The sequence below is a fragment of the Mya arenaria genome, chromosome 2, assembly GCF_026914265.1.
Source record: "Mya arenaria isolate MELC-2E11 chromosome 2, ASM2691426v1".
Lineage (NCBI taxonomy): Eukaryota > Metazoa > Mollusca > Bivalvia > Myida > Myidae > Mya > Mya arenaria.
In genome coordinates this window covers 68,276,699-68,295,704 of record NC_069123.1, presented here as the reverse complement: position 1 = coordinate 68,295,704, position 19,006 = coordinate 68,276,699, and the positions used below count along the sequence as shown (strand labels likewise).

At 35.0% G+C, this 19,006-nt stretch overlaps 1 protein-coding gene across 1 annotated transcript in view; it reads right to left on the bottom strand.

Moving 5' to 3' along the window:
* The window catches only part of LOC128220763 (voltage-dependent calcium channel gamma-5 subunit-like), a 59,318-nt gene extending 40,786 nt beyond the window's left edge, over window positions 1-18,532 (bottom strand). The window contains exon 1 of the mRNA XM_052929292.1: window positions 17,512-18,532. Within this exon, the coding sequence (XP_052785252.1) occupies window positions 17,512-17,704 (193 nt within the window). The 5' untranslated portion in view covers window positions 17,705-18,532. The remainder of the gene's footprint in view (window positions 1-17,511) is intronic.
* Between the last annotated feature and the right edge of the window lie 474 nt (window positions 18,533-19,006).

Below are 19,006 nucleotides of genomic sequence, written 5' to 3'. Positions count from 1 at the left end.
CGCGCAGCGTTTGTACCGTTTGATCAATGCATTTCTATGATTGCCACTACGGTTTCAGTATCATGTGATGCTTGATCGCCAGCCATGACAAAAGCTCTCAAGGAGACAAGACAATTACATATCCCATGTTGGCACATGTATATTGACGATGACAGTGACTTCGTCTTTCATGACACGCTAAGTGAAATCACCGGAAAGAATTATACGAGAAGTAAGAATGTTTAGAAGCAAAATAAAAACATTCATTACGAGACAAAACATATAAGAATTAACGACTTTCAAATACCTTCGATACAAGGGTCGGTTTAAGAATAAAAACATGTGACATAAAAAAGCCACACACTCGGAAGTGTTTGAATTGGTATCACAAAATTTACTAATGGGCACATGTTCATGTCATTGTACACAAGCAATGCTTTGTCCCGAGCAATATAGGCAATGCTTTGTCCCGAGCAATATAGGCATTGAATGAGTCTTGATCATATATAACTTGAGCTTGCCCCGGATTTCGATCAAATATTATCCAGTCTAGTATAGACATTGGTCAGAAAGAGCAACACTGATTGCTCCACAACCTTGAATTAGCTAGTATGTGCCGAGTGCAAGTTCTACTTCCACATTAATCTATATACTATTCAAATGGTCCAAATCTTATCTGTGATTTCTACACAATGTACTAATTGCTGATTTGCGCCAAGTGTTGCTCATGACTTCCACCAAAATCTAGGTATATCTAAAGTGGGTAAAGTGTTAATTTTGCTTTCTACACAATCCAGATATTGTTCGAATGAACAAAGAGTTCAATGTGATTTCACTACAATCCAAATATTGCTCGAATAAGCAGTGTTTATTTTGATTTCTCTATAATCCAGATATTGCTCAAATGAGATAAGTATTAATTCTAATTTCTCTACAATCCAAATAGTGCTCGAATGAGAAACGTATTTATTTTGATTTCTCTACAATCCAGATATTGCTCGAATGAGAAAAGTATTTATTTTGATTTCTCTACAATCCAGACATTGCTCGAATGAGCAAAGTGTTTATTTTGATTTCTCTATAATCCAGACATTGTTCGAATGAGCCAGGTGTTTATTCTGATTTCTCTACAATCCAGATATTGCTCGAATGAGCCAGGTGTTTATTCTGATTTCTCTACAATCCAGATATTGCTCGAATGAGAAAAGTGTTTAATCTGATTTCTCTACAATCCAGATATTGCTCGAATGAGCAAAGTGTTTAATCTGATTTCTCTACAATCCAGATATTGCTCGAATGAGCAAACTGTTGATTCTGATTTCTCTACAATCCAGATATTGCTCGAATGAGCAAAGTGTTGATTCTGATTTCTCTGCAATCCAGATATTGCTCGAATGAGCAAAGTGTTTATTCTGATTTCTCTGCAATCCAGATATTGCTCGAATGAGCAAAGTGTTTATTCTGATTTCTCTACAATCCAGATATTGCTCGAATGAGCAAAGTGTTTAATCTGATTTCTCTACAATCCAGATTTTGCTCGAATAAGCCAGGTGTTAATTCTGATTACTACATATTCCCAGATATTGCTCGATATTACTTAAATCTGCGAAAAGTCAATTCTGATTCCACCCCATTTCATTCAATGCTAAAACTTACCAAACGTTTATACTGGTTCTATTGTAATCCAGATATCGTTAAAGTGTACCGAGTATTCATTTATATCGTGTAGTCTGAAATTGTTCACTAAAATAGGCACTAAAACTATGAAAAAATGAGTGCCCTTGATTTAGATCAAATTTAAATATGGATCAAGTTTTTTTTCCGTCTATGAACAGCTGCCTTCAACAGCACACTTTGAGAAAATAAGACCTGTATGGAAGACATATTTATTCGAAAATATATCTGTTCTGTAAAATTGCAAAATTGATACAGATTGTGAAACACATCAGTCAATGAAAACTGGTAAATAAGGTATTTGCATGCTGTTATCATCGATATTTTTTAATTATATTGTTTAAAAACCCTATTGTTTTATTATGTTATACTGATATATGTTGTATTCGAGTTGTGTTAGATATGGTAGCTATATAAAAGATCTCTGGCCGTTTCATCAGGAATTCTAGGAATAATTGTGTATTTAAACAGTAGAGTACTGTCGCGACCGCCTATAACAAACTCTTTGTAAATTTAATGAAACGGCCGCGGATACATGAGATGCACACACCAATATGTGGAGTGTAATAATTTGAGATAGGAGAATCGAGCGAAAAATGAAAGTTAATCAAGACCAGACAAATGTATTAAGAACAAAGCGTGTCTGCTATTAGATTTGGTAAAACGCCTGAATGTGTCAGGAAACATATTTTGAAAATGACAAACAAATTTACTTTTGTGATGTTTCAGATGTATCGAGATATTTTTTGAAGCTTCGTACAAATCATATCAATGTTTAGACATTCCATACCCATTGTTACATTTACATAGGGTGTTCCTTAGCCATCAAGGTATTTTCCTTGAATATGCTGTACCATTTGGTCTTGAATACGTTGATGATGACACTCTTTTATATACAAAACTCAACATGATTTCAAGCTATTCAAATAAAAAAAAATACTACAGAAGGAGATGTTGCCATTGACAATACGCACATGCGTATCAATGCACACAACACGGGCTTTGATAGTAATAATCTTGAGCATGTATTACAGTCTATGTGGTTATGTTTTTACTTAAGCTTACTCAGGTTTTTACTGAAATATTATCCAGTTCAGGATACCTATTGGTCAAAAGGGCGAAACTGATTCGTCTAGAACCTAGACATGTTTAGCATGTGACAAGAGCCAATTCTAGTTAAACAAAACACAAGATATAATTTGAATCTTAAAAACCTTCTTTCTGATTTCTACATTATTTACATGATACCGATTTGTGCAGAGTGTTCATAAAGATTCCTCCACAATGTTTGCATTGTTTGAATTGGTCGATACGTGCTCTTCAACAATTCAGATGTTGCTTATTAAACCTAGTGTATATTCTGATTTCTTCTACACACTCTAGATATTTCTCAAATGACCCAAGTGTTAATTCAGAATCGTCCAAAACTCAGATATTGCATAAATGACCCAAGTATTAATTCAGAATCGTCCACAATCAGATATTGCACAAATGGCCCAAGTGTTCATTCAGAATCGTCCACAATCAGGTATTGCACAAATGGCCCTAGTGTTAATTCAGAATCGTCCACAATCAGATATTGCACAAATGGCCAAAGTGTTAATTCAGAATCGTCCACAATCAGGTATTGCACAAATGACCCTAGTGTTAATTTAGAATCGTCCACGATCAGATATTGCATAAATGTGTCAGGTGTTAATTCAGAATCGTCCACAATCAGATATTGCACAAATGGCCCAAGTGTTAAATCAGAATCGTCCACAATCAGATATTGCACAAATGGCCCTAGTGTTAATTTAGAATCGTCCACGATCAGATATTGCACAAATGGCCCAAGTGTTAATTCAGAATCGTCCACAATCAGATATTGCACAAATGGCCCAAGTGTTAAATCAGAATCGTCCACGATCAGATATTGCATAAATGTGTCAGGTGTTAATTCAGAATCGTCCACAATCAGGTATTGTACAAATGGCCCAAGTGTTAAATCAGAATCGTCCACAATCAGGTATTGTGCAAATGGCCCAAGTGTTAAATCAGAATCGTCGACAATCAGGTATTGTACAAATGGCCCAAGTGTTAAATCAGAATCGTCCACAATCAGGTATTGTACAAATGGCCCAAGTGTTAAATCAGAATCGTCCACAATCAGGTATTGCATAAATGTGTCAGGTGTTAATCAGAATCGTCCGCAATAAGGTATTGCATAAATGTGTCAGGTGTTAATCAGAATCGTCCACAATAAGGTATTGCATAAATGTGTCAGGTGTTAATCGGAATCGTCCACAATCAGGTATTGCATAAATGTGTCAGGTGTTAATCAGAATCGTCCACAATAAGGTATTGCATAAATGTGTCAGGTGTTAATCGGAATCGTCCACAATAAGGTATTGCATAAATGTGTCAGGTGTTAATCAGAATCGTCCACAATCAGGTATTGCATAAATGTGTCAGGTGTTAATCAGAATCGTCCACAATCAGGTATTGCATAAATGTGTCAGGTGTTAATCGGAATCGTCCACACTCAGGTATTGCATAAATGTGTCAGGTGTTAATCAGAATCGTCCATAATAAGGTATTGCATAAATGTGTCAGGTGTTAATCGGAATCGTCCACAATCAGGTATTGCATAAATGTGTCAGGTGTTAATCGGAATCGTCCACAATCAGGTATTGCATAAATGTGTCAGGTGTTAATCAGAATCGTCCACAATAAGGTATTGCATAAATGTGTCAGGTGTTAATCGGAATCGTCCACAATAAGGTATTGCATAAATGTGTCAGGTGTTAATCAGAATCGTCCACAATAAGGTATTGCATAAATGTGTCAGGTGTTAATCTGAATCGTCCACAATAAGGTATTGCATAAATGTGTCAGGTGTTAATCGGAATCGTCCACAATAAGGTATTGCATAAATGTGTCAGGTGTTAATCGGAATCGTCCACAATCAGGTATTGCATAAATGTGTCAGGTGTTAATCAGAATCGTCCACAATTAGGTATTGTACAAATGGCCCAGGTGTTAAATCAGAATCTTCCACAATAAGGTATTGCATATATGTGTCAGGTGTTAATCAGAATCGTCCACAATTAGGTATTGCACAAATGACCCAAGTGTTAAATCAGAATCGTCCACAATCAGGTATTGCATAAATGACCCAAGTGTTTAATTCAGAATCGTCCTCAATATATGCAATGCTCAAATAGGTCAAGTATTAATTCAGATTCGTCTACACTCCAGATATTGCTCAAATTGTGTCACATGTTTATTCTGATTTTTCTACAGTCCAGATATAGTTCTTTTTTTCCGTAATCTACATATTACTGAAATGTGCCAAATGCCATTACTGATTCCACGTTTATACTGGTTGCAATAGAATCCAGTTAGTGCAAAATGTTTTATAAGTTTTAATTCTGATTATTTGTGACGAATGTTCTAAAAGCGTTGTCTATTGACCTACACTAAAACTACGACACAAAAAGGGAGTCAACCTGATCGTAGAGAAAAGTTTAAGATGGATCTATATTTTTCGTCGATTAATAACTGCCTTCAACATCTCTCTTTGACAAACTTAAATAAGTCTTGTAAGGAAGATGTATTTATCCGTTCTCTATGTGTCCCGCATAGTTGCATTACAAAATAGTTGAAGCAGATTAAAAGCAATGTCTTCCTAATCGTTAAATAATGCGATTTTTCAACAAAACGTGTGTCTGTGCACCCAATTCAGTCAATGCAAACTGTTTAATAAATCTCTAACTTGAATATTGTGTTCAACAATATCTGATAATATAATATTTTTCATTATAAAGTTTAAAAAGCGTATTGTTTATACTATGCTATATCAGCTGTTTTCGAATTGTGTTAAATATAAGTAAAATTGAATGTTTCTATTCAATAATTAACGATTAAATCAAAGATCTGGGGCCGTTTATCATCAAAAAGTTGTTGGAGTTATTTTGTATCTTAAACTGTGTACTACTGCGGAAAGGTCCTTTAAGACTCGAAACCGCCTTTGTTACTTAGATGAAACGGCCGCGGATGCATGAGATTCAAAGACCAATATGTAAAGTGTTATGATTTGTAGGAGTCATGTGTGGATAAAATATCAGTGTAGATTATTACCACAAACAAAAATGCCAGATTGTATGTTTTTTCGCCTCTATAAATGCCAAGCTAGGAGAAACGAGCGAAAATGGAAGTTTATCAAGATCAGACAACTTTATTAATAACAAAGCGTGTCTGCTGCTAGAATTGGTAAAACGCCTGAATGTGTCAGGAAAGAGATCTATCCATCACGAAGCACGTCTTATCATTGCCGTTTTCAAGTGCAGCATTTGATGTATCATAAACGTTATATTGTTTGCAACAAAGAGTGATTTCACAACTACTAATGCAATGTTAGCACTAAAAAAGTCCAAATATTATATCAGTATCAGATTCTGTGACAAGTAACATTATTTCTATTAAATCGACGTCTGATTTTTCATTTTGTGCAGACATTTGGCATTTTAGCCCCGATAAGTGCCGAAGCATTAAATACGTAGTATAAGTGTGTTTTTTTGTTAATGCACACTTTTATCAGTCTACATAATGTATAAAAAACATTGTTCTAAAAGAAATGAAACGGCGACTTTACATGATTAATGTGTTTTGTGTTTGTGTTTTCTGTTTAACAAACATTTTGATAATGACACTAACACATTTACTTTTGTGATATTTGGAACAATGACATCTCAAACATAGTCTCCTTTAAGTATACTTGCACAAATGTCTTGTTTTGTGCTTTTGTGTCTTTTACTTGTACTAGTAAACAAATTATTCATGAGTATATATAAAGGAACAACTCATTAGCTCTGGATTGTTTTCATTTAAATCTGCGTCTTCAGGCACCATGACAAAGTACAGTGTCATCTTGCCGACCGTTCCCTGCACTACTTACAGTTCTTATTAGTTTGATCGCACGAGCACGCGTCTGGTAGTCTCAATAATTGATTTCTCCAGAATTTGAGAGATAATTTGCTTTCAAATCTTTAAACTAGTGTTAACGTTTTTATTTTTACACAAGTTACAAATGTTTCAAATGTACTTGGATATAAATAAGTATCAAATTTTATAAACGTGGAAAACAAATGTATATTTGGACGAAAACACTGAAAACAGTAACAGAAACAGTTATGGTCAATAAAGATGATATACTTTCTTGGAAACGGCTCTATCTTTATTCAAAATGCGATTATGAAAGCCTCGGTGGGTTGGGCAGACATTCTGAATAAATTCGCTAGTATGATGTTTTACATGTGTAATTTGCCAAAGGTCTGCAGCTATAACTTTTAGATAGCAAAGTATGCGTAACGTATCTTCCCTTTCACAACACCAATGCCATTGTCCGTTAGTTTGAAGTCGATTGAAGTCGATGCACTAGAAGAGCTACATTATAGCCAGAAATTGAACGTTCTTAATACGAAGTTCTTTAAAAGTGTGTTGCTTATTCAATAACATGATTGATAATGAAACACACTTGTGTTTGTATGTGTTTTGCTCCAACTCTTATATGTGTGTTGGTGTATTTATTTCTGTTTTTATAAACATCTTTTTTTGAAAATTATTCAATTTTTCAAACATAAGCAATCATAATATGTCACATGATTTGGACTACATGCATGAAGTTTACATCTGATTTATATCAAGTGTCCATGAACGTTTTGGACACAACTCCTACATCCAAATTGTTGCTTTGTTTTTGTAAAAATGTTACTATTTGGTGTTATTTCATCAATGGAATGTTGATTTACAGTCACTACCACAAATTACCAAAGACTCGAGATATTTAAGACATGATTAAACATTAAATCGAATTTAAACTATTATTATTTAATATTGTATTTTCATATGTATATATTGACAGAATGATGTTATCAAAGCCAGTTATTATATGCCTTACGAAGCCAAAGCATTGTCTAGTTTGGCTTCTTCATAAATACTGGTGTCTGGCTCAATGCGATCTAAGTAAAATCACACCAAATGCGCTCGAATAACAAATATCTTTGTCTAGCCGTAGAGACATATTCGAGCAATTATTGATTATCTAAAAAAAAAAATGTATATGCCTATTAATCTATTTCAATTCTTGGGCCCTTGTCGAAGACTCAAAGTCGTCGAGATTTATTTCACAAGAAGAACACGAGTCCACTGGGATATTCTGTGATATTAAACAGTGTGATGTGTGAAACCGGGTTTTTGATTAACTAGGCTTCGGCTAATAGATGTATTATATACGGGGAACGAATAGAAATTGTCAGACAATGGCAAATTGCAATGGCAACATTACGTGCAAACTGAATGAATTTTATATGTAATAGACATGTTTTTCTTTTGTAATTACGTCTCTTATTGGTATTCATCCGATCGCCGTGTACACCTGAAAGAATAGTCATGATATATTGTTCATCATAGAACTTTGTCATAATTCAAACCGACACGCCAATTTTCGCTCTAAGAGAACCTAAGATCTCCTTGTATGTTCCACATCAATAAAGCTCCCAGGATTAACTGAAAACGTCATGTGTGCCAGCTAGTATTTTATCTTAGAAAATAGTTGTTTTAGATTGGTCTGGGTCTGATCCACAGCGTCTTTTAAATCAACCATTGTGCAAGAAAAAATGAGTATTTGTCCATTCAGACTATTGTTACGTAAATTATCTGGAGGAATTATTTTAAGTGACTGAATAGAAGACAAACTCTTATCGTAGCTTAAGTTTGCACTTTAACATAAACGTTTAATTCACATCAACTCAAACGCACAGCTCTTTACACATATTATTCCCCTCGACTCACATATAATTCAGTTCGACTAAGAATACACATGGAATTAACTTAGACACAAACATAAGTGATTCACAAGTACTCAAACATACCTATATTGTTCATATTGACTAAAACATACATACATTATGTATCAGGATTGTAATGTAGACATATCAATCACATGGACGCCAATCGAAAACATCGATTCAACCATACACATAGTTCTACATCGATTCAAACATACACATATCATTCACAATGACTCAAACATGCACATATCATTCACAATGACTCAAACATACACATATCATTCACAATGACTCAAACATGCACATATCATTCACAATGACTCAAACATGCACATATCATTCACAATGACTCAAACATGCACATATCATTCACAATGACTCAAACATACACATATCATTCACAATGACTCAAACATGCACATATCATTCACAATGACTCAAACATACACATATCATTCACAATGACTCAAACATACACATATCATTCACAATGACTCAAACATGCACATATCATTCACAATGACTCGAACATCCACATATCATTCACAATGACTCAAACATCCACATATTATTCACAATGACTCGAACATCCACATATTATTCACAATGACTCGAACATCCACATATTATTCACAATGACTCGAACATCCACATATTATTCACAATGACTCAAACATGCACATATCATTCACAATGACTCAAACATCCACATATTATTCACAATGACTCAAACATGCACATATCATTCACAATGACTCAAACATACACATGTTATTCACAATGACTCAAACATGCACATATCATTCACAATGACTCGAACATCCACATATCATTCACAATGACTCAAACATGCACATATCATTCACAATGACTCAAACATGCACATATCATTCACAATGACTCGAACATGCACATATCATTCACAATGACTCGAACATCCACATATCATTCACAATGACTCGAACATGCACATATCATTCACAATGACTCAAACATGCACATATCATTCACAATGACTCAAACATACACATATCATTCACAATGACTCAAACATACACATATCATTCACAATGACTCAAACATGCACATATCATTCACAATGACTCAAACATACATGCATTATTTACACTAACTCAAATATACACATGTAATTCACATGGACTCAAACATACATACATTATTTACACTGACTCAAACATACAGATCTACTTAACATGGACTCAAACATATGCAGTGTATTATTGTTCAAATGGACTCACACATACATACATCAGTTACATGGACTTTAACATGCACATATTATCCACATGGACTAACATACCCATGAAATTGACATGTACTTAGGCATATATATTAGTGTTTACATGAAAACAAACATACACATATAATTCACATCGACTCAAACCACATGTAATTCACCTGGACTCAACCCACATGTAATTTATATGGACTCAAACCACATGTAATTCACATGGACTCAAACATAGCCATGTAATTCACATGGACTCAAACCACATGTAATTCACCTGGACTCAACCCACATGTAATTTATATGGACTCAAACCACATGTAATTCACATCGACTCAAACATAGCCATGTACTTCACATGGACTCAAACCACATGTCATTCACATGGACTCAAACCACATGTCATTCACATGGACTCAAACTAATGTAATTCACATGGACTCAAACCACATGTAATTCACATGGACTCAACCCACATGTAATTCACATGGACTGAAACCACATGTAATTCACATGGACTCAAACCACATGTAATTTACATGGACTCAAGCCACATGCGATTCACATGGACTCAAACCACATATAATTTACATGGATTCAAACCACATGTAATTCACATGGACTCAAGCCACATGCGATTCACATGGACTCAAACCACATATAATTTACATGGATTCAAACCACATGTAATTCACATGGACTCAAACCTCATGTAATTCACATGGACTCAAACCACATGTAATTCACATGGACTCAAACCACATATAATTTACATGGATTCAAACCACATGTAATTCACATGGACTCAAACCACATGTAATTCACATGGACTCAAACCTCATGTAATTCACATGGACTCAAACCACATATAATTTACATGGATTCAAACCACATGTAATTCACATGGACTCAAACCAATTCACATGGACTCAAACCAATTCACATGGACTCAAACCTCATGTAATTCACATGGACTCAAACCACATGTAATTCACATGGACTCAAACCACATGTCATTCACATGGACTCAAACCACATATAATTTACATGGATTCAAACCACATGTAATTCACATGGACTCAAACCAATTCACATGGACTCAAACCTCATGTAATTCACATGGACTCAAACCACATGTAATTTACATGGATTCAAACCACATGTAATTCACATGGACTGAAACCACATATAATTTACATGGATTCAAACCACATGTAATTCACATGGACTCAAACCACATATAATTTACATGGATTCAAACCACATGTAATTCACATGGACTCAACCCACATGTAATTCACATGGACTCAAACCAATTCACATTGACTCAAACCACATGCGATTCACATGGACTCAAACCACATGCGATTCACATGGACTCAACCCACATGTAATTCACATGGACTCAAACCACATGCGATTCACATGGACTCAACCCACATGTAATTCACATGGACTCAAACCACATGTAATTTACATGGATTCAAACCACATGTAATTCACATGGACTCAAACCACATGTAATTCACATGGACTCAAACCAATTCACATGGACTGAAACCACATGTCATTCACATGGACTCAAACCACATGTCATTCACATGGACTCAAACCACATGTCATTCACATGGACTCAAACCACATGTAATTCACATGGACTCAAACCACATGTCATTCACATGGACTCAAACCAATTCACATGGACTCAAACCACATGCAATTCACATGGACTCAAACCACATGTATTTCACATGGGCTCATTTTCCCCGGAACCGAAATGTATATAACCTGTTCGATTCGACCATATGGGGGTCGGGTTCCCCCGACCCTAGATACGCGTGTGCATGCATGTTAGTTCTGGAACTGTAAACTACTTATCGTTAGTGGACTTCATTCGTTGGGGGAGCTTTCGGGATCTGCTAAAACATTTGCCAGGAAGTAACAATATATGTCAACGTGTAACGCTTACAGCAGATGGTTTTTTCCATTTGGTTATTTTTTTAAAGGCCTTTAATGTTTAGTTTTGGTAGTTTTGATTGACAAGTTATGGGCTAAAATAAAAAAGGAAACTATTTATTGCTCGAACCGTGCTGTTACAATCAGTTACCAAAGCACACAGAGACTATATTCATAACAGAAACTTCGAGTATCAGTAAAACGGTTGACAGCGTACGAATATTTCCAAGCAAAAAAAGCATAGGGTATATGCCATGAATATGTATTTTCAAAGAGATTATAGTCATATATCTATGATTCATAGTTAAGTGACATGTGAACCACTGGAAGCTTAATTCCAAGAAAATGACGTCTCTAAAACATTCTGGTAAAAACTGTAATGTTATATTGGGCCGATTGTTCAGAACTTTGTTAAAGTCAACAATGTGATTAACGATAGCTTTGTTAACTTTTAAACGTGAGCTGTTTGATGGTGTGCTGTTACATTCAAATGAAACAAGTACAAATGAAACAGTCGTCTCAAGTATTGTTAGGAACATTGCAGATGTGCTCTAGTGTATCCACTAAACATTCAGAGCAGTAACGATCTAGGAGAAAAAAAACAATGTGGTTAATCAGTTCGTTAACTTTAAAGTCCCCAGTAAACATTCGGGCCAATTGTGCACCCATGAATTTCACTTTTGCACGTGCTGGATAAAAAATGGAATAAATAAAATATGGTAAGATTAATATCAATGCTAACTATTACTCAATTATGACATAATTTCTACATTTGCATGTACAACCTAAACTATATAACTGTGTGCCTGAGTGTTCCCTCCAGGAGTCTAGGGCTAATGATTCTGATCGGGATTTGATGATCCAGAAGTCCCGCTTTGCTTGTACAGTACTGTGATTGATAAGACCACAGTCTGTATTGACATTTTAATTAGGCTACTTGCAGTAATTAATTTAGTGGTGATTTCATTGACTGTATGTCTATTTATTGGTAATAGTTGATGGCTAATCAAGCTATGGCTCTGAAAAGATCATATTAGACGCTGCTATTGCCTTCACGTGGAACTAAATTGTGTATATTAAAATCAGGTTCTTCTGTTCATTTCCTTCCAACATGCAATTAAAGATTGCATTTGAAGGTATTCGGACCCGTGAAACGTTCACAACACATATACATTCAAAATTGAAAACTTATAATTTAAATCCTCGTGTATCCGATAAAAGAATTAAAATGTGCATTTAGTGTTCTACTTTAAACAACAGAGTTCTGTAAAAAGGGATAACCTAAATTGGTATATATACAAACATTATTATTTGAGATGAATGTTGATGGCTAAGCATGTGTGTACAAACAAATGTTCAACTTTTGGGAGCTTTGTTTGGCTTGGCTGCCTTGGCCTTCTTTGGTGACTTTGTTGCGTCCTTCTAAAAACTGTATTGGCGTGTTTGGACTGTTTTTATCGTCATGTGTGTTTCAAGAAATAAAGTTTGATGGAGATTTAAGTACTTTTCCTACAAAGAAGTCAATTATTAGAGAACATCAGTCGAATATTCCGACCATGTTCTTAGTTAGCTATAGTTATCTGGCTTCGTATTACCAACCAGGGATAAAGAACTCATCTGGGAAACCCCAAGTGTATATTTTGCTAATGTTATTTGCCTTTCAAAACGCACCATTAGTTGATTCCCGATAATTACTTGCAGCACACCATACCAAGTCAAATAGTACAAATGTTTTAGAAAGAAAATAAATACGTTTAACTAAATTAAGACAAGCTTAAGCTATCTTTATTCCTGAATTAATCGTGCGATACAGGCTTTAGATTTATATTGTACCAGACATATTCTTCAACTGAAAATACTTCATTTGCATTACAATTTGAATTTAAATACGCAAAAGCAATTTCAAGCTTTTTTTGCATCAAGATTAATTATAGTTGTCCCATACTCTTCCGGAAATCAACACACATTATGTTTCTGAATAGGTAAGAAAGGTACTCGACTCTTTATAAATTAGTGAATTTGAAATACATGAAACATGCGAGAATGCGCATTTATTACTTTATTTTTTACAGAAATATAAATTCATTTAGCTGAGAGAAAAAATGTGAAATTGAATTGTGTTTATTTTTTTATCAATGGTGCATTCGTTTATAATGCCCAAAGGAAGCGATTGTACTTTTATACATGTGAGATTGGTTCGTGGTAACCAACCCGGACAAGTGGGTTCTCTCTGGGTCTCCAATTATCCCAATTAAACATAACCACACACTCGCGAAACATTCTGATGCCAACGAGAGCGACTCTTCTTCACAACCGTTGTAAACTAAAATAGTTTGAAATAGTTTAAAATGCGTTAATAGTGTTAATGGTAGAATAACGGTTAAATTAAAGGATTTTTGGGTGAAATGGATAACGAGATAGATCATCTGTAGATAGAGAATGCCACTGAAACAACAAAGGTTGAAACTTCAAAAGTACATGACCATACTGTGTTTCTCAATAACGCTACATGTTATTAAGCGAGTATCGTCTCACGGGCCATTAAACAAAACGTATCGCCTCAACATTCAATTTGTACGCATATTAGGAAGAGTTCGAACATTATTCCAGGAATCATGGATATTGGTAAACTTCTTTTCTTTTCGAAACGGAGTTTTTTTTAGTCTCATACATGTCATGTATCACAGAGTACTAAAATATATCGCCGAGTACTAAAAGTACAGTGTTAGCTACATCTCATAGCTCGCCGGGTGTTGCGTCATAGAATATTTTCTACCCAAATATTACGAAAAGAATGGGAAAAATATTGTATATGTTACAAACCTGAATATTCCAGCAAATGTGGACCATTTTGTAACTCATTTTCTTTAGACAAGGTAAGGTTAATGTATTCGCTGGAATTGGTCCCAGAAGAGATATACTGAACATGCCGTTTTATCCGAAGGCACAAATTTTAAAATGCCCATTCGGAACATCTCGGCCATTTTCCATCGAAAACAATAGATCAATAGAAGTAGTTCATAAAATTTTGAATAATAATAGAAAAGTCATTTAGTTTAACTGCTAAATTGAAATTACTACGTGATCTACTTGCAGCGTATCTTTGATGATAATATGCCCAGTGGCTGTTGGATTGGTTGTATTACTATTTTTTAAACTGCAGTTTATTGTATCAAAGCCTATCATTTCGACAAGCTATCTCAACATTAGTAATTGCACTAAAATTAATCTGCAACTTAATCTTAAGCTAGATAAATACGATGGTAAGTATGGTTGTGTTCAGTTTCCTTCTAATGGTGTTTCTCTTTATAAGAGACAATGAAGGGATGTAAGTTATCGCTACATGTAATACGTTTGTTTTATTAGTGTTACACAGTTGGATGTAATAAAAATGGGGAAATGATTTCTGCATTCATTGAACAAAAAATGTTGTTGTTTTTTTTACGTAGTCGATGTTCTTGTCAACATATATTAGTCACGTCGTTTGCTTAACCGTTTCCACTCGCTACCAAATTTGGCACGTGGTTTCCTTCTATTAAATAACCCAGCACAGTTACAAGACGGCTTTCCCTCTAGGGTCTCAATGAAAGCATCGAACAAATATCAATTCCGGTTGATTTTTCTTGATTCTCTCGATTATAGTCAACTCGGAATCGTCAGATATCTTTCACAGATTTATATTATACACACATGCAATCTTTCTATTCGGGGCAACATTGTTTCTTACAAAATCATCATCTCATTGATGAACATTATAAATAAACTGGAAAACGGTGAATCGGAAATTATAGAATAAAATATTGATTTGCGGCTGTTTGTGTTTGGAGTTGCTCCATAAACCCATCTACTTAGAGGCGTGCATTATCCAGAATTTAAATACAACATGATATTATGTCTCAGTAGAGGCTGTTAGCTTACAAGATTTGGCAATCTCAAAGATTAATTCAAAACGATTGCACAAAAACATTCTAGAAAGTCATGTTCAAAAATTGTTTTAATACAAAAGTTAAAAAAACACTTGATAATTTGAGATTATCATACCTTTAATATTGATAATTTAGAAGATGAGTATTACAGTATTACTATATATTAACCTGTTTTATGACATAAGAAGTAAATACTGTCAAATGTTAATATGTTTTATACTGAGGTATTTGAAGATGAATTCCATTTTCTCTAAGAATGTCCTTAATACCATGAATTAAGAATTGTATACATTAAGCAATATAATTGGCGCAATCCAAATATTCCTAAATTCATCGAACTGATTTCGAGCGAAAATGTAACTACTATTAGAAAACTATGTTGTTTTGTCTATAAGGGCTTTGAAATGCGTCAGCTTAGACATTAGACACTTTTCTCCACTAACTATTGTTCAGTATTTTAAGCAAATGTGATATACCTTTACTTTGTTTATACATTATGATTGATTTTGAAAGTTGTTCTATCGGAAATGTTTATATGCTGTACATGTTTATATTATATGTAACTGATGGGCTGTAAGCTTATTGTTAATAAAATCTTCTTCTTCTTTATTGTTCTTTTGTACTCCACTGGGCCGGTAATCTTAAAGCATCTGAAGTCAATTTCTGAATTATCGCACTGGTTATATGATATAATAAGTTTACAATATAAGAAATACTTTCATTGAATATAAATATTTGTATGGTAAACAACACTTTAATGAACTTATCGTTTAATTTGACTTTTTATGAAATCGACTTAAGTTAAGAAATGACTTAAGAAGTGTTATCAATACGGCTCCAGGTCCGCGTCAAACCATATTTTATGTTTTGTTTTGATTAACAATGTCATACATCGTTTAGATCGGACAGTTGTACTTTTGGATGTGCCACATACTTTGTAAACTCCAGTATACGACCAGTCCATCGTTCCAAATTGTCAGACCCTTCGAATATTTTCCCCGTTTATTGAAGAATCTTCCACGTGATTTGCATAATGTTTCTTTGACACTGTTAAGTCAACAGCTCTGGGGATTTGGTTGTATCTCTTGACAAGGATGGGACGATATTGGCCATATTAGTCGGCCTTCCAATGAAAAACGTACAAATGAAACCTTTTACTTCTTGCTTCTTGGCACAAAATGAATCCAATATGCGTGAAGTATTGAATAATTGCACGTTAGTTACGGTTTGGTTATTTTTCAATCAGCAGTAAACGCGAATCGATGAATGTATAAACGTGCATTCTATTTTGTTACGTTTTTTATTTTATTAATATTTTCCTTCAACTGAATTAGTTCATGCCAAATCATGCATATTTATATAATAACATGTTTGTAAAATTGTGAATACATTTGAATGTAAATTATAGTATTTTGCCTACTTTTATCTTAAATTATTGGTTTTGCAATCAATGACAGCCACTTTTTAGTCACCTGGATTGTAATTAGTTAGATATTCATAAAGTTCAGTCTACTTAATGTTTAACGGCGACGTTATATATTTTACTCGTTAAATCAAAAAATTGTTTCTTTATTATAAATACTGAGTCTGAGACGTCAGTGGTGGGTGGTCAGTGGTGGGTGGTCAGTGGTGTGTGGTCAGTGGTGGGTGGTCAGTGGTATGTGGTCAGTGGTAGGTGGTCAGTGGTGGGTGGTCAGATTGTTGGAATTGTTTTGTCTGAGACACTGTTTAAATCTATTCCAGTTTCCGAAACCACTATTTGAATTTCTCATTTTCAAATTGTCAGATTATTATTTAACCAATGTCAACTGTGTTCCTTAACAGAAAGAAGCTTAAAGCTTCCTGAAACACTGATTTACAGGGGAGATTGTCCCCGTCGTGCCAATTATCTTACCATCAATTTTACATTTCCTGAAGAGTCCCGACCAGAAGCGATTGTAGGTGGTTCCGTTGACGCCTTCCTCCAGTTTCTCCATAGTATACAGCCAGTAGTCCGTTGCCACGGCGATACATAGAAGCCCGAAGGCGGCACAGGCACATGCACTTGTCATTACCATGAGCAGCCGCTTCCGGTCGCAACAGTCCATGTTATACAGAGGCCTGGGATCCGGTCCGATATAAACTGGAGACTGTCAGTTGTACAATAATGATATAACAATTGCACGTCTACGGATCTACAAACATGGGTTTCAAAGTAGTTCTCGTCGATTTCATCGACTTTGTATGGCGTGTCTCCGTTTCTACAAATGGTTGAAATGGACTGACGATGAACTTTGGAAGATGTAACAGGTTCGTGACGTCTCGTGATATCACATTCACAGTTCGCACGCAATGGTCGACTTCTGAGGGGTGACACAAGTGTATTAGTCACCATCACATTAGATATAGTGTCCTAATGCCCTGATTCAGCTTTGTCTGGACAATTGTTTCACAACAGTTTTAATACCATACATAATCAGATAATATGTTTAAGTTCTACCTTACTATTCAACAAATCAGCTCTGGTATCGTTTGAAGTAAGTAAATGTTCATTATATACTCCCAGTGATCAATTTAAAGTCACAGACAGGAATTAGAAAATTAAGTGCGAGGCAAAGTTGGATTAGAAAACGAAATATCCATGGTGCTCCTCTGTAAATACCAATCCCGTGAATTGCCAGAACGCTCAACCCAGACGAGATGTTTGCAATCCAAGGGAACAATAAATCTCTAATCCAAATAATTGATCCGTGTGACAGTGCCTTTTTCCGGTTCCCTGTTCCCCGAGAGTTGACACAGTCATATAGTTGTATCAGAAAATAATCCAACTTCCATGCTTTCATGGACTACACAGCCCTCGTGTCAGCTGAAGCAGACGTTTAGATGACTCTCGTATCGATCCGAAAGCGGAAAAGGCAAATACACGTCGAGCCTAGCACTGCCTTCTCACTTACTGAGAAATGCCGAAAAACGATGGAACGAATTCTGCTCTAGACTTCCCGTACAAGGCAATGGACGGCAGCTGCCGGGCTACAACTACAAATGACAGTATTGGAATAATGTAGATTCCATCTTGCTTCCAGTGGTAAAATTATAGCAACGCTAGCCAGCTCCTAAACTAATTAAAAGTATAAGTTATTCAATGTTTTGTCACAAGCTATTTCAAAGACTGTATTACTTTAATTTTCAAATGTTGGTTATTCTTACATGCCATGGCAAGAGCACAGCCATAATCGTGTTTCATGAACTTATGTCTCGTTTTCATAGATACGATGATTAAAGCAGGAGCACGCATTTGTTTGGTAATAAAAGTGTATCTTCTTTAATAACAAAGCATTAAGTTCATTATCTATTTTAATATTAATTTTGTTTTCACTTGAGCTTATTGAACAACGTTGTAAGTTTTAAAC